General features: G+C 42.4%; 1 protein-coding gene across 2 annotated transcripts in view; it reads left to right on the top strand.

The window, feature by feature from the left end:
- ACADL (acyl-CoA dehydrogenase long chain) overlaps positions 1-21764 on the top strand; it is a 38612-nt gene that overhangs the window by 6168 nt on the left and 10680 nt on the right. For both annotated transcript variants that reach the window (XM_038422787.2, XM_038422786.2), the window contains exons 2-7: positions 1941-2102; positions 8168-8305; positions 8788-8952; positions 9965-10031; positions 20766-20930; positions 21242-21343. In XM_038422787.2, the coding sequence (XP_038278715.1) occupies positions 2002-2102; positions 8168-8305; positions 8788-8952; positions 9965-10031; positions 20766-20930; positions 21242-21343 (738 nt within the window). In that variant the 5' untranslated portion in view covers positions 1941-2001. The remainder of the gene's footprint in view (positions 1-1940; positions 2103-8167; positions 8306-8787; positions 8953-9964; positions 10032-20765; positions 20931-21241; positions 21344-21764) is intronic.

The raw sequence follows: 21764 nt of genomic DNA, 5'->3' as shown, positions 1-21764 counted from the left end.
GCAGTTCCTAGTGTACTGTGGCATTTGTACTTAAAAAGAATCACAGCATTAAAATACAGATCTTCACTTCAGCCATTTGACAAATAAATCTTTGCTGTGAAAGCAGCAAGATTTCTTTTTTAAAAATGTGTAAGTTAGCAAGACTGTACTGTAAAACAAGATACTGACCAAAAGGGAAAAACCCCAAAGAAAGACTAATTCATGGAATAACTACTATAAAGTGACGTCTGTCAAGATAAAAATCTTATCCATAATCTTTGGAGGGACCTTTATTATTTTGGTCATTTAAACCCCAGATATTGCTGTTAGCGTCTCCTTGGCTATTTTTTAAAATATGCAGTGTTGTTCTAGTGTGTTGGTCCCAGAATATTTGAGAGACAAGGTGGGTGAGGTAATATCTTTTATTGGACCTACTTCTGTTGGTGACAGAGACAAGCTTTTGAGCTACAGGGAGCTCTTCTTCGGGTCTGGGAAAGGGACTCAGAATGTCACAGCTACATACAAGGTACAATCTGTATACAATCTTAGCACGTAGTCTAAGGCAGGGGTTCTCAACCTTTTTCTTTCTGAGTGTGACTCCTCCCCCCTCAACCCTCACCCCACACACATGCTAAAAAAAACTCCATGTCCTATCTGTGGCACAATTGGTTTTCTGCATATAAAAGCCAGGGCCTGTGTTATGAGATAGGAAGTGGGGCAATTGCTTGGGGCCCCTGTGAAGCTAAACTGCTCTGGCTTTGGCTTCAGCTTATTGGTTCCTCTTTAACACCTCATAACAACTATGTGGGTGAAACCAGACAATCATTATGCTCTTGAATGAGCTCACAAAAGAGAATAAGAGACAAAAACACCTTGTATTTAGCTCTGAGTACGTTTCCCATACCCGAAGAAGAGCTCTGTGTCGCTCAAAAATTCGTTTCTCTTTCCAGCAGAAGGTGGTCCAATAAAAGACATTACCTCATCCACCTTGTCTCTCTACTTTTTTAAAATGTATTTGTGGTTGTGGGTTTATCAGCTGAGATTTAGTGCTGTTTCACTTTTTGATCTTTTTTAAAAGATCTTATTTTTGGAGCTCTGTTTATCAGAGAGGGAGGAGGGGATGGCTCCTGCTGCACAACCCAGTTAGACTCATAGACTTTAAGGTCAGAAGGGACCATCATGATCATCTAGTCTGACCTCCTGCACATTTCAGGCCACAACCTCACCTGCTGCTGTAACAGACCTCTAACCTCTGGCTGAGTTACTGAAGTGTTCAAATCATGATTTAAAGACTTCAAGTTACGGAGACTCTACCATTTACACTGGTTTAAACCTGCGAGTGACCCATGGCCCATGCTGCAGAGGAAGGCAAAAAAACCCCAAAGTCTCTGCCAATCTGACCCCAAGAAAAATTCCTTCCTGACCCCAGATAGGATGATCAGTTAGACCCTGAGCATGGGTGGCAAAAGAAGCAGCAGAGTTTAATTGTTGAGTTTTATTTGTAATTTAATATTGCACGATGATGGTATTGATTGAATTTGAAAGTGAGGGGCAACTGCTGATGGACCTTAGCCCTGCATCAGTGTGTTTTTTGGAATGGTTAATTCAAGCCTGTCTGTGCAGCTGTACCGAATGCATGTTGACCTGAAACACCTCTTGCTGTACTGATCTTGTTTTTTGTTTTTTTTTTCTGGTTGTCAATCATGTCAAGTAGATTAATGGACAAATGTCCATGTCTGTTAAGCTTCCGCGCTGAAAATTTATGAAAAGAATTCTACGCTGGGTTTGCCTGCAATACCAGGAGTCTGGACTTGATAACCCAGTAGTTCCCTTCTGCTCCTAAGTTCTTTTGGAAGGCCAGTGCCATTCATTGTGCCCACAAGTATTTGACCAAGATAGGCATTCACTGTTTTAAAAAAGTTAGGTAGCATTCCTTACAACTGCTCTGACTCTCTTTTTAGGTATCTGCAGACTGAACATCATGAATTGGTACGTCAAGAAACATCTTCTGCTAAAACATTAATGGATATTGGAACTCGAAGGATCTTCTCTTCGGATCATGATATCTTCAGGGAAAGTGTGAGGAAATTCTTCCAGGAAGCAGTGGTCCCTTATCATGCAGAGTAAGATATAGTTTGGATATTTTATGTTGCCTACTAGTTCCAGGCTGTTTCACAGAAAACTCTGGGAATAATGTTCTGAGTATAACAAACTGTAGAATTTATTTTAACTTTTAAAAAATTGTATTATTGGCTTGTATATAATATATATCTTTGTTTGCATATCTCCTACATCACATGTTAGAAGGAAGAAAAAGAGTACATTCTGTATTTCTCATCAAAAGGATGTCAGGTTGATTAGCTAGCACGGGGTGGCCAACCTGTGGCTCCGGAGCCACGTGCAGCTCTTCAGAAGTTAATATGCGGCTCCTTGTATAGGCACCGACTCCGGGGCTGGTGCTACAGGCGCCAACTTTCCAACATGCCGGGGGGTGCTCACTGCTCAACCCCTGGCTCTGCCACAGGCCCTGCCCCCTCTCCACTCCTTCCCACCCCCTCCCCTGAGCCTGCCATGCCCTTGCTCCTCCCCTCTCTCACCCAGAGCCTCCTGCACACCACAAAACAGGTGCAGGGAGGGAGGGGGAGGTGCTGATCGGTGGGGCTGCTAGTGGGTGGGGGGCGCAGGGAGAGGGGGTCGCGGGAGCGGATAGGAGGCTGCTGACGTATTACTGTGGCTCTTTGGCAATGTACATTGGTAAATTCTGGCTCCTTCTCAGGCTCAGGTTGGCCACCCCTGAGCTAGGTGCTCATTATTTACAGGAACAAATGCAGCAGATAGTAAAATGCAAACTTCTGTAGAAGTTTGCCTTGCCTCTAGGGATGAAAAGGTAGTTTAATCTCTTCGTTGGCTTTGCTGAGGCTTTCAGTATCATCACTGTTTACTATTTGCATTGTAGTAATGGCTAGGAGTCCCAGTCATGGACCAGGATCCTAGGCACTCTACAAAGCCAGAACAAGAAGACAGCTCTTGCTCCAAAGAGCTTACAGTCTAAAGGTGTTAGTTGTGGTTTTTTTATATTGTGGATATCTGTCCCCTGAAAAGTGGACTTAATGGCTGGTGTATACACAAACTTGCCCCAAAGCAGCTAACTCAGTTTTAATTCACATCTTTTATTTATGTGCAAGTCTCTGTGTGGGCACTCTTACTTCAGAGTAAAAGTGTTCTATTCTGACTGAGTTAAAGTGGGATTGTTTTTGTTTTTGTTTTAATAGCTAAATTAAAATAAGATGGTTAAAAAAAACACACTGTTTTAGCTCAGTAAAAATAGGACACTTTTAGTTGAAATAAGTGTCTACACACACACACATTTGCACAAAAATAACAAAATATGTGTATTAAGAGATTTAGTTATTTTAGTGCAACTTTGTGTGTAGACCAGTCCTAAAATTAGCTCTTCTAGAGGTCACAACCGAGACACCAGATGGTAATGATTTTGCATTGCTCCCAGCCAGGGCTGGAACAGCAGTCTAGAAGTGAAAGATTTCAGTTACCTGTCCCCTGATCTATTCACCCCCCTCACAGTTTCATTGCTATATTTGGTGTAGCTAGCTTGTTTCAGGCATGATCCTTAGTTTATTTTTGTTTTGTAATCTCCTAGTCCAAATTCCAATTTTGAAAACTGTTTGCAAAAAAAAAAAAAAATGGGTATGGTTCTAGGAGAGCAGCTTCATTTCACAATTTAATTTCAAGATAATCGAGACTTAGCACGTTAATATCAAACAGTTGTCTTTAATTCTGATAGTGAGGGTAATGGGATGAAATATGAGATGGTGTTCTCCCACTTAAATTTAGCCAGTTAGCCCAGAAGGCTAGCTGTACTTCAGATATGGTGATTTTCTTTCGAGGGCTACAGTGCATGTCTGCAAAACCATAAACAGTATATTGTCCCATTTTCCAATAGGGACCATCTTCCAACTAAAGATTTAAGCAACTGTATTAGTTCTGGACTGGGGAAGTAAACAATAAAAATGTGGATTTAATATATTTCACCTTTTCACATTTATTTCATCCCTTCCCTCCCCTCTCTCCAACTCCTCCACCTGGAATTTCTCTCTGATGTCTGTAATTATTATTCTGTTTCTGTACAATCTCCAGAAGATAAACGTGAGAGAGAATGCTACAAACTTTCACAACCAAATATTATTTATTTGTATTACCATAGCACCAAGGGGCCTTACTCATAGACCAGTATCCCACTGAGATAAGCCCTGTACAGACACAAACAAAAAGATGATCCCTTCCCTTGGGGCTTAATATAGCTTCTCTTCTTCCATTTATAGTTACTGAGCCATGCCATTCAACCAAACCAAATAGAGACTATAAAACTCCATCAACTTAAAATCATTCTCGTGTCTGAAATTTTCATTTCTTAGTCTTACAAGTAAGACCTATTGCTAATATAAGTGAAAGAGATTAGAAGAAAGTTTTTAAATTTACTTTGTACGTTTGAGAGTGGTTTATGTGTAGTCACGTTCCCCTTCTCTGTAAAGTCTGTCACTTTCCTTCTGTTGCTAGCATGGGTCTTTTCACACAGCAACAGGGGAAAGAAACACTTATAAAATGGGAAAATGTCTGTAAAGCCAAACAAAAAAGAAAAAAAAAATTGCACTGGAATTATGGCAGGTGTAGAACCTGACACTACTTTAATTATTTTTTTGCAACTGACTAGATTTCAAGGTGAGACTGTCCCTTTAAAACTTGTATGCCAGTCCCTGTAACCTTCAGCTATTATTCATTATTTATTAAAACTATAGATGGACATGGCACTTTCCAGTAGAGTACTAATTTAGTGATGTGGAAAAGAGGGTAAACAGTTAGTGGCAAAGTTTGCAGACAATACAAAATTATTCAAGTCCAAAGCGGACTGTGAGGAGTTACAGAGGGATCTCACAAAACTGCGTGGCTGGGCAACAAAATGGCATATGAAATTCAAAGTTGATAAGTGCAAAGTAATCCCAACTATACATATTAATAATGGGTTCTAAATTAGCTGTTGCCACCCAAGAAACAGATCTTGGAGTCACCTTGGATAGTTCTCTGAAAATTTCCAGTCAACATGCAGCAGTGGTCAAAAAGGCTAACAGTATGATAGTAACTCTTAGGAAAGGGATAGAAAATAAGACAAAATATAATACCACTATATAAATTCATGATGTATCCACACTTTGAATATCGTGTTCTGATCACCCCATCTCAAAAAAGGTATAGTGGAACTGGAAAAGGTTCAGAGAAGGGCAACAAAGATGATCAAGGGTATGGAATGGCTTCCATATGGGGAGAGACTATAAAGATAAGGACTAGTCAGCTTAGAAAAGGGACGACTGGGGGGTGGCGGGTGATAGAGGTCTCTATTCACTTTTTCCACATTCTTCATTTTATAGAAGTTTTATTTACCCTTTCATACAATACAAAAACCATTCGTCACCTGATGAAATTAATAGGCAGCTGATTTAGTGCAAACAAGAAAGTACTTTTTTTACACTATGCACAACTAGCCTATGGAACCCACTGACGTGGGATGTTGTGATGGGCAAAAGTGTAACATGGTTCAGAAAGAACTGGATAAGTTTCTGGAGGATAGATCCATCAACGACCATTAGCCAAGATGCAACCCAATGCTAGGGGCAACCCTAAACCTCTGACTATCAGAAGCCAGGAAATCAGGTGTGGATCACTCCATAATTGCCCTGTTCAGTACATTCCCACTGAAGCTCTGGTACAGGCTTAGTCGGAGACAGGTACTGGGTGAGATGGACCATGGTCTGACCCAGTATGGCAGCTTTTATGTTCTTAATATGCAAAGTCTCTGCCCTGAAGAGCTTGGTGTCAGATTTTTAAAAGCACCTTGTAGTAGGAATAGAGCCTAAGACATAAGCCCTTGTATCAGAGGCCTGGTCTGAGGCAGGACCTGCTTACAGAATTTGGCAACAGGGCTAATATTGCAAAAATACACATTCCTAAGAAGTGCTAGTCAAAGTACTCACGCAAACGCATCCCGATATCAAGTGGTACCAGAACATCCCAATATCAAGTATGGTACAAAAACATTCCCCAAGGGTAACGGGAACACACTGACCCCTCCTAAGAGATAAGGTCAAGATAACTGTTCGAAATAAAAATGTTTTGATCAAACCAACATGTACAAGGTAATGGGTAATAACTAGCCACATCACAGTGCTGTAACTGTGTCAGAGGGGCAGTACTAACTTGTTTGTATTTGGGTATAAAGATGTATCTCAGAGGGACTATCTTTGCCTGACCTGGGGAGGAATGGAAAGTCCTGCCGTTCACCGAGCTGGTCCATTGTTATGGGCATAAGTGTATTAGTGGTCTGGTAGAGTCTGTGGGATACTAGTACTGGGCTTCATTGACAGTAAGCCTGGCTGGGTGCCTTTGTCCCTTAACGGATCTTGTGCTCATTGGGTGGTTTGGTTGAGGTCTGCTGTGCCAGCTGTCTACACAGGGCTGGGGCAGCAAACAAAGAAAACACACGCATGCAGCCAAACATCTATCAACATAGAATCACACACTAAGTGACTTAGGACTATTGATTTTCAAAGGCTGTGTCTTCACTGGGGAAAAAAGTGCATTCTTAACTCAAGCTAGCTAATGCACGGTAAAATCCTAGAAAAGACAAGTCTTTAGCTTGTGTAAAATAGATCTACTGCCTTGTCTTCCCTAGGATTTTACCTCAAGTTAGTAACGTCCTTTCTTCCCCTGGAAGATGAGGCCAATTGGATTTGTGCACCTGCAGCATTTAGATACTTTTAAAAAATCCGACTGTAAAGGAACAAGTGGGTTTAATGGTAATGCATAGTAAGTGGCTGGGCAGACATGGAGGGGCTAGTGTGTATGTTAGCAAACACAGGCATTGTGGAAAATGTGGCTTTTGGTTTTTTTTTTTTTTTGTTTTGTTTTTTTGTGGGGGGGGACTGATTTGGAGGTATGAGAGCTCATCACAAATGTTGCTTGGAAGGAATGGAGTTCGGAGTGAATGAAAAACACAGGGAGTGTTTGGGAGAGAAACTTATGTGGGCTATCTGAGGTGGGGGAGGGATTGAGGAGTAGTTTGAACTGCCTGGATAAAGAGCCAGTGGGACAGCCCACCTGTGCGTGTCTTTCTAAGGCTATGATCCCCAAACTTTTTACCTTACACCCCACCCCCCCTTACCTATACTGCGATCTGTCTCTCCTCATGGAGCTGTGGTTGCGAGCCGCAGCTTGGAGTGGGGCCGCAGCTGGGCTGCGGGTCAGGGGCTGGGGATGGGAGTGGAGTTAGGGCTGGGGCCGAGGCTGGGGCCTGGAGTGGAGTCACGGCTGGGAGCCGTGGCTGGGGGCTGAGCAGTAGCCGGGGGCCAGAGCCAGGAGTGGGGCTGGGGCACAGTGGGGTTGGGTTGGCACTCCTGGCCTGGCCCCACCCTGCCACACACCCCCTGAACGTTCGTCCATGTCTCATAGTTTAGAGATCTCTGCTTTAAGGACTCATGTATGCGCTCTCAATGAAGATGGGTTCATCCTTCAAATTTAAGCTAATAATCCAAGGAAAAGTATCATCCAAAGAAGTAGGAAGGTGTGGATCTCATTAAGTCTTCTAGCACATACATTACACTATAAAACACTGCATCTTGCTTTTGCAAAACTCTGTTTCTTTGATATTTCTTCTACTACTTTCTCAAATTGCTTGCTCAATAAAGTGTCTGTTGCTTACACTTTACATCCATTTCAGTTGCAGCTGATAAAAGGCCTCCAAACTAGTCTGTGTGGCTGAAAAGATGAGCCTTGCACTGAATCTTGAAGTCCATCCAACTTTGGCTCTCGCAGACAGCCTGAGGGAGAAAGTTCCACAGATAGGGAACTTCTGCCATGAGTCTTTAATTCTCCTTCCGAATTAAAATCTAAGGACTATCACCAGAAGCTTCTCTGCTGTCAATTTACCAAACTATTTTACATCAACCTATCAAAGTTTTATGTTACCTCATGTGTTGTAGGTTGGTTTCTGAGACTGAAAGTCTTATTCTTAAGCACTGAAACTTGGTAGCAGATTTTATGGTGTAAAGCAGCAGCTGTGGCAAATGACAAATAATAGGAGGGGAATTCCACTAACTTCTCATTCCTGTATCATTTGCAGATGGGAGAAGGCTGGCCAGGTGAGCAGGGAGCTCTGGGAAAAAGCTGGACAACAGGGACTGCTGGGTGTCAATATATCAGAAAAACATGGTGGCATTGGAGGGGATCTGCTCTCTTCAGCAGTGGTCTGGGAGGAGCAGTAAGTACAAGACACTGCAGCAAGAATCCAGTTGGTACTGTTAAAAGATTGTATTTGTTCATATGATTTCCTGATTCCTATTGTAAGGAGAGTGTGTTCACAGACTGTAATAGTCTTTTCCTTTCACAGAAGTGATAATTTAGACATGCATAAGTACCACCTACTTTAGATATTTCAGATGATTTTCTTAAATAATAAATATCATAGTATTATATTTTTAGGACTGCTGGGAGAAGAAGGGAAATGTTCTCCTTAGACTGGTGGGTAATCCAATGCTTTGGCAGTGAAAGTACTTTCTATAAATAAATAAGAACATGGATGTCACAAGTTAAAATTGTGTTAGTCATTTTGATGGCTTTTAGTGTGCATTTCTTTGAGTTTTGGTTCTCTGGTTTTAACAGTGTAAAATTCAAGAGATCAATCACTGTCGCACTTTCTTCTAAAGTTTACTTTTACTTTTTTTTTTTTTTTTCTTCTTCAAGGATGTATGTTAATTGTACTGGCCCAGGATTCAGCCTTCATTCAGATATTGTCATGCCCTATATTGCAAACTATGGCTCAGAAGAACAGATTGAACGGTTTATCCCTGAAATGTCTGCAGGCAAATGTATTGGTGCTATAGCCATGACAGAACCTGGGGCTGGCAGGTAAGCCGAAAAGGATAACAGATGGGCTTTATGTACATGTTGCTTACCTAATCTCACTGTGTAAAAACTTTGAGTTTCATAGTTATATGACCATTTTACTGATTAGGCAGTAGCCTAGAATAAGTAGAACCACAAAAATAACCTTTTAATTATAAATTTCTGTTTTACAGCTTTGTCATTTCAGGATGCCTGTTCCAAACCCATGAACTTGCCATCAGCCCTAGGACAAATAGGGTTTTGTATTTGTTTTAGATTCTCCATAAACAGTCACTGTCCTGCTTGTTGCATGGACATTCTTTAATGTGAAATGTAATAACTTAGTAAAGGAGGCTTGACTTATTCCATATAATGCTGTCAGAATTTGGCAAGAGGGCCTATTTCCTTGTCCCTGCATCCTGTATAAAATAGAGTTCTCTTTCCTGTACTCTCATTCATATAGTATAAGGGCAGACAGTAGGATTATTGGGTAGATTACTGATTCAGGATTAGTCTCTTCAATCTGCGAAGCAGAGGGGAACCCAGTGGGGAGCTGTGCCTTCTATGCTGTGTCCCCGCTGGTCCTAGACAGCAAAAGTCTCTCTGCATGAGAACCATAAATTGACCTCTAACTATATGTGGAGGTTGCCAAGCTGAGTGGCTGATATCTGCTTTCTGGGGCAGCCCTAAATTGATGGGCCATGTCAACATAAGATGCTGCTGAGCTAATAGATATTATTTGTGCACATGGTACTTCGGCTGTGAGATGGTATCTCACTTTGAAAGTGAAGTTGAACCATGTGCTGTACTGAAGATGCAGAGGTTCATCATTCATAGACATAACACACTTGTGGTTTCCATAATATTCTCTCATCCCTTTTTAACACATCCCTGAATCCTGTTGTACATAGCACTATCCACAAGGAGTTCTAGGCTCTTCGTTATTTTATACTAGGATTATTTTTTAAATGTGAACTTCATGCCACTGCTGGATTGTTCTCTTAAATACCTTTCTTTTCTTGCCAATAAATTTTAGTGATTTGCAGGGTGTACGAACGTATGCAAAAAAGGATGGAAGTGATTGGATTCTCAATGGAAGTAAGGTATGTGAACGGATGTGTTCTGACTTATGGTGCTTGGGGACTGAAGTCATCCAGTTACTGACAGAATTTATTTCATTCTACAGCTGCTTTCCCAGCATTTAGTGTTTCTACCTCTTTTGTTTTTCCTTTTCTATGAGTTGCATCTTGTAGAAGAATTCATGTTACCCTGCCATCCAGCTTATGATGCTGACAATTTATGGGTCAATCAGCAGAGCAGACTCTTCTTTGCAGCTTTTATTGGAGAACAAAAAGGCAGCCCGATCATAAGATTTTGTTCTTTTCCTTGACTGGTATAGTCAGTCTGCACAATATAGCCAAGGGCCGGACTGTTTCTCAGTTCAGTGGAGTTGGTAGCAGAATAGCCGCCCTGCTATGCATTCCCCTGTCAGTTGAGGGAAACAAACGAAAACCTTTATTCCTTTACTGCGTCAACATAAAAATGGAATCTTTATTCAGTGAATGTATTGTTCAGTGAATGGGATAAATTCCATATTAGATGCCAACCACATATTGAGCTGCTATAAGGATGGCAGCATGTACCCATCTCATTTAACCCCTAACACAAAGAATTACGAAGATTGAAGTAGGGGATTGTCATTCTAAAAACTTTTAAATGACACTGCTGTTAGTTGAAAACCTTTTTAAAACTAAAAACCTCTTAGAGTTACAGTTCTGTCCTGGTACTTGATTTTTTTTGAGTATTGGGATGGTTGGTTTAGTAAAATTTTGTTTTAAAAACGATGAATCATAGGTGACTACAGGGTGTAATAGTTAACAGGTAGACTAAGGGTATGTCTACACTACGAAATTAGGTTGATATTATATGTCTATTTTTAGAAATTAATTTTATACAGTTGATTGCATAGGTCCACACTAAGCACATTAAGTCGGTGGAGTGCGTCCTCACTACCGTGGCTAGCATCGACTTACGGAGCGGTGCACTGTGGGTAGCTATCCCACAGTTCCCGCAGTCTCTGCTGCCCATTGGAATTCTGGGTTAAGCTCTCAATGCCTGATGAGGCAAAAACATTGTCGCAGGTGGTTTTGGGTACATGTCGTCAGTCGCCCCTCCCTCCGTGAAAGCAACGGCAGACAATCATTTTGCGTCTTTTTTCCGTGCGGATGCCATACGGAATTGGATAAGGAATTGGTTAAAGGGGAGATTGCAACGGGTCCTACTGAAAGGCGAACGGTCAGGTTGGAGGGAGGTTACCAGTGGAGTTCTCAGGGATCGGTTTTGGGACCAATCTTATTTAATCTTTTCATTACTGACCTTGGCACAAAAAGTGGGAGTGTGCTAATAAAGTTTGCAGATGATACAAAGCTGGGAGGTATTGCCAATTCAGAGAAGGATCGGGATATTATACAGGAGGATCTGGATGACCTTGTAAACTGGACTAATAGTAATAGGATGAAATTTAGTAGCGAGAAGTGTAAGGTTCTGCATTTAGGGATTAATAACAAGAATTTTAGTTGTAAGCTGGGGACGCATCAATTAGAAGTAACGGAGGAGGAGAAGGACCTTGGAGTATTGGTTGATCATAGGATGACTACGAGCTGCCAATGTGATATGGCTGTGAAAAAAGCTAATGCAGTTTTGGGATGCATCAGGAGAGGCATTTCCAGTAGAGATAAGGAGGTTTTAGTACCATTATACAAGGCACTGGTGAGACCTCACTTAGAATATTGTGTGCAGTTCTGGTCTCCCATGTTTAAAAAGGATGAATTCAAACTGGAGCAGGTACAGAGAAGGGATACTAGGATGATCCAAGGAATGGAAAACTTGTCTTATGAAAGGAGACTCAAGGAGCTTGGCTTGTTTAGCCTAACTAAAAGAAGGTTGAGGGGAGATATGATTGCCCTCTATAAATATATCAGAGGGATAAATACCGGAGAGGGAGAGGAATTATTTAAGCTCAGCACCAATGTGGGCACAAGAACAAATGGGTATAAACTGGCCACCAGGAAGTTTAGACTTGAAATTAGACAAAGGTTTCTAACCATCAGAGGAATGAAGTTTTGGAATAGCCTTCCAAGGGAAGCAGTGGGGGCAAAAGATCTATCTGGCTTTAAGATTCTACTCAATGAGTTTATGGAGGAGATGGTATGATGGGATAATGGGATTTTGGTAAGTAATTGATCTTTAAATATTCAGGGTAAATAAGCCTAATCCCCTGAGATGGGATATTAGATGGATGGGATCTGAGTTACCCAGGAAAGAATTTTCTGTAGTATCTGGCTGGTGAATCTTGCCCATATGCTCAGGGTTTAGCTGATTGCCATATTTGGGGTCGGGAAGGAATTTTCCTCCAGGGCAGATTGGAGAGGCCCTGGAGGTTTTTCGCCTTCCTCTGTAGCATGGGGCATGGGTGACTTGAGGGAGGCTTCTCTGCTCCTTGAAGTCTTTAAACCACGATTTGAGGACTTCAATAGCTCAGACATAGGTGAGGTTTTTCGTAGGAGTGGGTGGGTGAGATTCTGTGGCCTGTGCTGTGCAGGAGGTCGGACTAGATGATCGGAATGGTCCCTTCTGACCTTAGTATCTATGAATCTATACTGCTTTTAGCAGATGGTGCAGTAGGACTGCTGACCGTCATCATCCACCACTTCCGCTGCAACTCTGCTCTGCTGCTCTTGTCTCAATAGAGAACTTCTCCATGTTGTCTGTCATGGGCTCTCAGGTACGTGTGTTCTTCCTCGGGAAATGTGCGTGGTGCTAACTGTCGTCATCCACCGCTTCCACTGCAACTCTGCTCTCATGAATCCACCTCGCAGGTCCTCTCGTCATTCTCTATAAATATCTATTCTCCTGGCATCCGTTGTCAGCCACCGTTTCCGCTGCAACTCTACTCTCCTGCAGACGCTATACCACGGCAAGCATGGAGCCCGCTCAGATCACTGCAGCAGTTATGAGCATTGTAAGCATCTCATGCATTATCCTGCAGTATGTGCAGAACCAGAACCTGTAAAAGCAAGCAAGGAGGTGACAGCAGCGCGGTGACGAGAGTGATGAGGACATGGACACAGACTTCTCTCAGAGTACAGGCCGTGGCGGTTTGGACATCCTGGTGGCAATGGGGCAGGCTCATGCCTTGGAACGCCGATTCTGGGCCCGGGAAACAACCACATACTGGTGGGACCGCATAGTGTTGCAGGGCTGGGATGATTCCTAGTGGCTGCGAAACTTTCACATATGTAAGGGCACTTTCATGGAACTTTGACTTGCTTTCCCCTGCCCTGAAGCGGAAGAATACCAAAATGAGAGCAGCCCTCACAGTTCACAAGTGAGTGGCGATAGCCCTCTGGAAGCTTGCAACACCAGACAGCTACCGGTCAGTCGGGAATCAATTTGGAGTGGGCAAGTCTACTGTGGGGGCTGCTATGATCCAAGTAGCCAACACAATCACTGAGTTGCTGCTATCAAGGGTAGTGACTCTGGGAAATGTGCAGGTCATAGTGGATGGCTTTGCTGCAATGAGATTCCCTAACTTTGGTGGGGCAATAGACAGAACACATATCCCTATCTTGGGACCGGACCACCTTTCAGCCAGTACGTAAACCGCAAGGGGTACTTTTCAATGGTGCTGCAAGCACTGGTGGATCACAAGAGACGTTTCACCGACATAAACGTGGGATGGCGGGAGAGGTACATGACACTTGCATCGTCAGGAACTCTGGTCTGTTTGAGCAGCTACAGGAAGGGATTTACTTCCCAGACCAGAAAATAACCGTTGGGGATGTTGAAATGCCTGTAGTTATCCTTGGGGACCCAGCCTACCCTTTAATGCCATGGCTCATGAAGCCATACACAGGCACCCTTGACAGTAGTAAGGAGCTATTTAACTATAGGCTGAGCAAGTGCAGCATGGTGATAGAATGTGCATTTGGATGTTTAAAAGCGCGCTGGTGCAGTTTACTGACTTGGTTAGACCTCAGCGAAACCAGTATTCCCATTGTTATTGCTGCTTGCTGTGTGCTCCACAATATCTGTGAGAGTAAGGGGGAGATGTTTATGGTGGGGTGGGAGGTTGAGGCAAAATGCCTGGCCGCTGATTACGTGCAGGCAGACACCAGGGCGATTAGCGCGCCCTTCTGTGCTCTTCTGCACATCAGAGAAGCTTTGAAAACCAGTTTCATGACTGGCCAGGCTACAGTGTGACAATTCTGTTTTTCTCCTTGATAATTCGCCCCCTGGGTTCATTCTACTTCACTGTAAGCCAACTGCACTCCTCCTTTTGATCACTGCTTGCAGAGGCAATAAAGTCATTGTTGTTTCAAAATCATGCATTCTTTATTAATTTATCACACAAATAGGGGGATAACTGCCAAGGTAGCCCAGGAGGGGTCGGGGAGGAGGGAAGGACAAGGCCACACTGTACTTCAAAACTTATTGAATGCCAGTCACCTGTTGCTTGGGCAGTCGTCTGGGGTGGAGTGGTTGGGTACCTGGAGCACGTCGTGTATCCGCTCTCCCCCCCCCCTGCATTCTTGGGCATGTGTGTGAGGAGGCTATGGAACTTGGGGAGGAGGGCGGGCGGTTACACAGGAGCTGCAGCAGCAGTCTGTGTTCCTGCAGCGCCAGCAGACGCCGGAGCATATCAGTAGCCTCGGCATTGCATCCTGCGTCCTCTCATCAGGCTGCCGCCACCTCTCCTCTTGCTCCCGCAACCTGTCATCTTGCTCGTCCCTCCTGTCCTCGTGTTCATTTTCTGCTTTCCTGGACTCTGCCATTGTTTGCCTCCACATGTTCTGCTGAGCTCTTTCAGTGCAGGAGGACTGCATGAACTCAGAACACTTCATTGCGAGTGCATTTTTTTTTTTTCACCACCTTATCTGCACTAGCCTCTGGGATGGAGATGGTAGACGGAGCGTTGAAACATTTGTAGCTGTGGGAGGGGGAAAAAAGGAGTAGTATTTAAAAAGACACATTTTAGAAAACAATGGGTAGATTCTTTCATGGTGAACCAAGCTGTTAACATTACATAGCACATGTGCTTTTGGTACAAGGTCGCATTTTGCCTCTTATATTGAGGGCCTGCCAGTTTGGTGAGAGAGATCACACACGCAGGGCCGGGCAACGGAATTTGGCTTGCAGGCAGCTATGGTAAGCCACAGTCTTTTGGCTTCTTCAACCTTCATAACATGTGGGAATGGTTTCAAACATCACCCTCCTTTCCCATACCAAGCACCTGTTGGGTTGGCCATTTAAAAGGAGGGGCTGCACTTTTTGGGTTAACGAACAGTACAAACTCAACTAACCGCCCCTCCCCCGAATTCTCTTGGATGATTGCTTCACCCCTCCTCCCACCGCGTGACTAGTATCGGGGAAGATCCCTGCCAGCCAGATGCAAACAGCTCAGTGTGAATGCCCACCCCCCACCGCGTGGCTAAAAGTGGGGATGATTTCTTTTCAGCCACAGGCAAACAGCCCAGCAGGAACAGCCACCTCTTAATGTCCTGTTTAGGAAAGACCGAAATAAAGGTAAAGGTGGTGGAGTAGCATTGTATATCAATGATGAGGTAGAAGGTAAAGAAATAAGAAGCAATGCAATGGATAAGACAGTCCGTCTGGGCAAAAATTGCTTTGGGGAAGAAAACTAGTTGAGCCTCCCCTATGATAATGCTTGGGGTGTGCTATAGACCGCCAGGATCTAATTTGGATATGGACAGAGCCTTTTTTAATGTTTTTAATAAAGTAAATACTAATGGAAACTGTGTGATCATGGTAGACTTTAACTTCCCAGATATAGACTGGAGGACGAGTGCTAGTAATAATAATAGGGCTCAGATTTTCCTAGATGCGATAGCTGATGGATTCCTTCATCAAGTAATTGCTCAACCAACTAGAGGGGATGCCATTTTAGATTTGGTTTTGGTGAGTAGCGAGGACCTCATAGAAGAAATGGTTGTAGGGGATAATCTTGGCTCAAGTGATCATGAGCTAATTCAGTTCAAACTGAATGGAAGGATTAACAAAAATAAATCTGCAACTAGGGTTTTTGATTTCAAAAGGGCTGACTTTCAAAAATTAAGGAAATTAGCTAGGGAAGTGGATTGGACTGAAGAACTTATGGATCTAAAGGTAGAGGAGGCCTGGGATTACTTTAAATCAAAGCTGCAGAAGCTATCGGAAGCCTGTATCCCAAGAAAGGGGAAAAAATTCATAGGCAGGAGTTGTAGACCAAGCTGGATGAGCAAGCATCTTAGAGAGGTGATTAAGAAGAAGCAGAAAGCATACAGGGAGTGGAAGATGGGAGAGATCAGCAAGGAAAGCTACTTTATTGAGGTCAGAACATGTAGAGATAAAGTGAGACAGGCTAAATGTCAAGTAGAGTTGAACCTTGCAAAGGGAATTAAAACCAATAGTAAAAGGTTCTATAGCCATATAAATAAGAAGAAAACTAAGAAAGAAGTGGGACCGCTAAACACTGAGGATGGAGTGGAGGTTAAGGATAATCTAGGCATGGCCCAGTATCTAAACAAATACTTTGCCTCAGTCTTTAATAAGGCTAAAGAGAATCTTAGGGATAACGGTAGCATGACAAATGGGAATGAGGATATGGAGATAGATATTACCATATCTGAGGTAGAAGCGAAACTCAAACAGCTTAATGGGACTAAATCAGAGGGCCCAGATAATCTTCATCCAAGAATATTAAAGGAATTGGCACCTGAAATTGCAAGCCCATTAGCAAGAATTTTTAATGAATCTGTAAACTCGGGAGTTGTACCGTATGATTGGAGAATTGCTAATATAGTTCCTATTTTTAAGAAAGGAAAAAAAAGTGATCCGGGTAACTACAGGCCTGTTAGTTTGACATCTGTAGTATGCAAGGTTCTGGAAAAAAATTTTGAAGGAGAAAATAGTTAAGGACATTGAAGTCAATGGTAAACGGGACAAAATACACCATGGTTTTACAAAAGGTAGATCATGCCAAACCAACCTGATTTTGAGAAAGTAACAGATTTTTTTTTTTTTTTTTTTTTTAAAGACAAAGGAAACGCTGTGGATCTGGTTTACCTAGATTTCAGTAAGGCGTTTGATACCGTGCCACATGGGGAATTATTAGTTAAGTTGGAAAAGATGGGGATCAATATGAACATCGAAAGGTGGATAAGGAATTGGTTAAAGGGGAGACTACAGTGGGTCCTACTGAAAGGCGAACTGTCAGGCTGGAGGGAGGTTACTACTGGAGTTCCTCAGGGATCAGTTTTGGGACCAATCTTATTTAATCTTTTTATTACTGACATCGGCACAAAAAGTGTGAGTATGCTAATAAAGTTTGGAGATGATACAAAGCTGGGAGGTATTGCTAATTCAGAGAGGGATTGGGATATCATACAGGAGGATCTGGATGACCTTGTAAACTGGAGTAATAGTAATAGGATGAAATTTAATAGTGAGAAGTGTAAGGTTATGCATTTAGGGATTAATAACAAGAATATTAGTTATAAGCTGGGGACGCATCAATTAGAAATCACGGAGGAGGAGAAGGACCTTGGAGTATTGGTTGATCATAGGATGACTACGAGCTGCCAATGTGATATGGCTGTGAAAAAAGCTAATGCAGTTTTGGGATGCATCAGGAGAGGCATTTCCAGTAGGGATAAGGAGGTTTTAGTACCATTATACAAGGCACTGGTGAGACCTCACCTGGAATACTGTGTGCAGTTCTGGTCTCCCATGTTTAAAAAGAATGAATGCAAACTGGAGCAGGTACAGAGAAGGGCTACTAGGATAATCCAAGGAATGGAAAACTTGTCTTATGAAAGGAGACTCGAGGAACTTGGCTTGTTTAGCCTAACTAAAAGAAGGTTGAGGGGAGATATGATTGCTCTCTCTAAATATATCAGAGGGATAAATACAGGAGAGGGAGAGGAATTATTTCAGCTCAGCACCAATGTGGACACAAGAACAAATGGGTATAAACTGGCCACCAGGAAGTTCAGACTTGAAATTAGACTAAGGTTTCTAACCATCAGAGGAATGGAGTTTTGGAATAGCCTTCCCAGGGAAGCAGTGGGGGCAAAAGATCTATCTGGCTTTAAGATTAAATTTATGGAGGAGATGGTATGATGGGATAATGGGATTTTGGTAAGTAATTGATCTTTAAATATTCATGGTAAATAGGCCTAATGGCCTGTGATGGGATGTTAGATAGGGTGGGATCTGAGTTACTACAGAAAATTCTTTTCTGGGTATTTGGCTGGTGAATCTTGCCCATATGCTCAGGGTTTAGCTGATTGCCATATTTGGGGTCGGGAAGGAATTTTCCTCCAGGGCAGATTGGAAGAGGCTTTGGAGGTTTTTCGCCTTCCTCTGTAGCATGGGGCATGGGTCACTTGAGGGAGGATTCTCTGCTCCTTGAAGTCTTTAAACCATGATTTGAGGACTTCAGTAGCTCAGACATAGGTGAGGTTTTTCGTAGGAGTGGGTGGGTGAGATTTTGTGGCCTGCGTTGTGCAGGAGGTCGGACTAGATGATCAGAATGATCCTTTCTGACCTTAATATCTATGAATAATGTCCCTGGAGGATTTTCGCTCCATCCCCAGACACGTTAACAGACTTTTCCAGTAGCTGTACTGGCTGCAAATGCATCCCAAGTCTTCAGGGCAAAGTAATCATTAAACACGCTTGCTTTTAAACCATGTATTATATTAACAATGGTACACTCACCAGAGGTGCCTTCTCCGGCTTCATGGTCCAGGAGCTCGCCTTGGGAGGGTATTGGCTCCAGGGTGATAAACAGTTCCTGGCCGTCGCTTGCTTGTTGTGCGCTCTCCTCCTTCTCGTCCCCAAAATCCTCATCTCTGTTGTGTGAGACCCCCCTGGCAGGTGTCCACGGACGGGGGCGGGTAGTGGTAGGGGCACCACGTAGAATTGCATGCAGCTCATCATAGAAGTGGCATGTCTGGGGCTCTGACCTGGAGCGGCCGTTTGCCTCTTTGGTTTTTTGGTAGGCTTGCCTGAGCTCCTTAAATTTCATGCGGCACTGCTGCGGGTCCCTATTATAGCCTCTGTCCATCATTCCCTTGGAGATTTTTTTTTTTTTTTTTTTTTCAAATATTTTGGCATTTCATCTTTTGGAATGGAGTTCTGATAGCACGGATTCCTCTCCCCATACAGCAATTAGATCCAATACCTCCCGTTCGGTCCATGCTGGAGCTCTTTTGCGATTCTGGGACTGTATGGTCACCTCTGCTGATGAGCTCGCCACGCTGGCCAAACGGGAAATGAAATTCAGAACTTCCCGGTGCTTTTCCTGTGTACCTGGCTAGTGCATCTGAGTTGAAAGTGGTGTCCAGAGTCGTCATAATGGAGCACTCTGGGATAGCTCCCAGAGGCCAATACCGTCAAATTGCTTCCACAGTACCCCAAATTCAACCCGGCGATGTCGATTTAAGCACTAATCCCCTCATCGGAGGAATACAGAAATCGATTTTAAGAGCCCTTTAAGTTGACAAAAATGGCTTTGCCGTGTGGACGGGTGCGGAGTTAAATCGATTGAACACTGCTAAATTCAACCTAAACTCGTCGTGTAGATCAGGGCTAAGAGACTTCAATTCTGTTCCTACCTTTTCCACTAATTCACTTTTTTACTTTGAGAAAATTTCTGTACCAACTTGGGCCTCAGTTTCCCTATTTGTAATTTGTAATTCCCTATTTGTGGTGATTCTTGCCTGTCTGGGTAAAAATGCTTTGAAATCTTTGGATGAAAACACAAAGTAGTAATAGTATTTTGATTTCAATATATTTCAAAGATTCTTCTGTGAATTGCCTATTACTTTTAGGCATATTTATGGGCTAAATCTATGTGTTTTCAGAGCCTAGCATAGTGGAGCCTTGTCTAGATTGTGGCTTTTGATCACTGTAGTAATAAAATAATAAAACCGTAAGTGTTTATATGTATTTGTTCATAAGTATGTAAAAGATACTGTTTAAATATTTAAACTTAATAGGTTGCATGCCTGAACCTAGGCAAGACAAGGCAGTGCAATCATTTTTTGGTTGGCATAGTTAGGAATATGATCTAATTTTTATACTTGGCATGTGTGTCTATATTCTGCCTTTCGTGTGATATCAGAATTTGACTTAAAACATACGATACAGCGAAGGCAGCTGTAAGTTTCCACCCACTAGCATGAGTCTGTGTTTCATACAATATTAAATATGAGTAGACACCATATTGTACAGAATTAGAGATTTGCTATAGTAATGGAGAACCTCCCAGTGATTTTCCACTTCATACCTTAACATTTTAACTTTTGGAAGAGGTCATCTGCAAGTTAGTTGACATTCTTGTTCATAAAAAGAATCTTTATAATAGAGATAACACTGAATTAAAAATCTGAATTTAAATGTCTCTGAACTTTAGGAATATTAAAAATAAATACAAATGTGGTTCTTTTATTTTTAATCTGTCCCGTCTTTATAATGGGTTAGAGTCGACCAGAATCTCAGACCCCAGCACCCTTTAACTTTGGGGTGTTTGTTTGCATTCAGATCCGAATTATGCCACTTGAACCCATCTCTCCTTTATAGACTGTTCCGGAGCACTTTGTTTTTTTTATGCATCTGGACTTTTTTAACCTTTTGGACACTTACTTAAAGCTTTCATCTTTTGTATTCACGCTTCTACAAATGAACAGTGACAGTTCTGATACTTTATAATCTTTTTCCTAGTTACCTGCCAGCTAACATGCAGCATTATTCCATCTTGGTTTTTTTCACAGGTATTCATCACTAATGGCTGGATGAGTGATTTAGTGATTGTGGTTGCTGTTACAAACCGTGAGGCCCGCTCCCCTGCTCATGGGATCAGCCTTTTTCTGGTGGAGAATGGAATGAAAGGATTCATCAAAGGACGCAAGCTGGAAAAAATAGGCCTGAAAGCACAGGTAAGTCATCTGAGCCTTACTGTGTGCTGGACTTTGAGACAGTCTAAAAGGACTTGTTACTCCTTGGGGTACTTTCAGTACAGATCAAATGTAGCTGTAGTAATACTTCAGTTCATAGTTTTAACTGCAAGAGCAGGATATTCTAAATTAGACTGTAAGGGTGGGTTGCAGTTGAGTGAAATTTATATTGAAAGCAAACAGCATCCAGGGAATATATGTAATTTGGGCTGTAGAAGTTAGGAACTGGATAAGAGGAAAATCTGAGGAAGAGTGAGTTTGATATTAGATACTTTATTTAAAACAATTTTTAGGACACAGCAGAGCTGTTTTTTGAAGATGTACGTTTGCCAGCCAGTGCCTTGCTTGGACAAGAGAACAAAGGGTTCTACTATTTGATGGCAGAGCTCCCTCAGGTAAGACTGACACAAACCTACTGTTCAGGAAAAGCACAGAGACTGTATTTTGGTCTTTGCTTGGAACCACTACCTGCAGTTTATGGATTATGGTGAGACACCTCAGTTTCAGAGGATGTCTAAAACCACAGTTTGCTGATATTTTTATTTTTTAGTGGTAGGAATTCTGCACTGCAAATTAAAGTGAAGCATCTTCGCAAGCTATTTCACTGCTATTCCATCTAATAATTTTATTATGATACCATGTTAGGGTACTATTTTAGTCAGGGAAGGTATAAAAATTGCTACAGAAAGGATTTTACATGTACAGTAACTCCTCACTTAAAGTTGTCCTGGTTAACGTTGTTTTGTTACTTTGCTGATCAATTAGGGAATGTGCTCGTTTAAAGTTGTGCAATGCTCCCTTATAACTCGTCTGGCA

Source organism: Dermochelys coriacea, chromosome 11 (genome assembly GCF_009764565.3).
Source record: "Dermochelys coriacea isolate rDerCor1 chromosome 11, rDerCor1.pri.v4, whole genome shotgun sequence".
In the NCBI taxonomy this organism is placed as follows: Eukaryota; Metazoa; Chordata; order Testudines; family Dermochelyidae; genus Dermochelys; species Dermochelys coriacea.
Note: the sequence above shows the minus strand (reverse complement) of the source record. Positions and strands in the feature narration are given on the sequence as shown.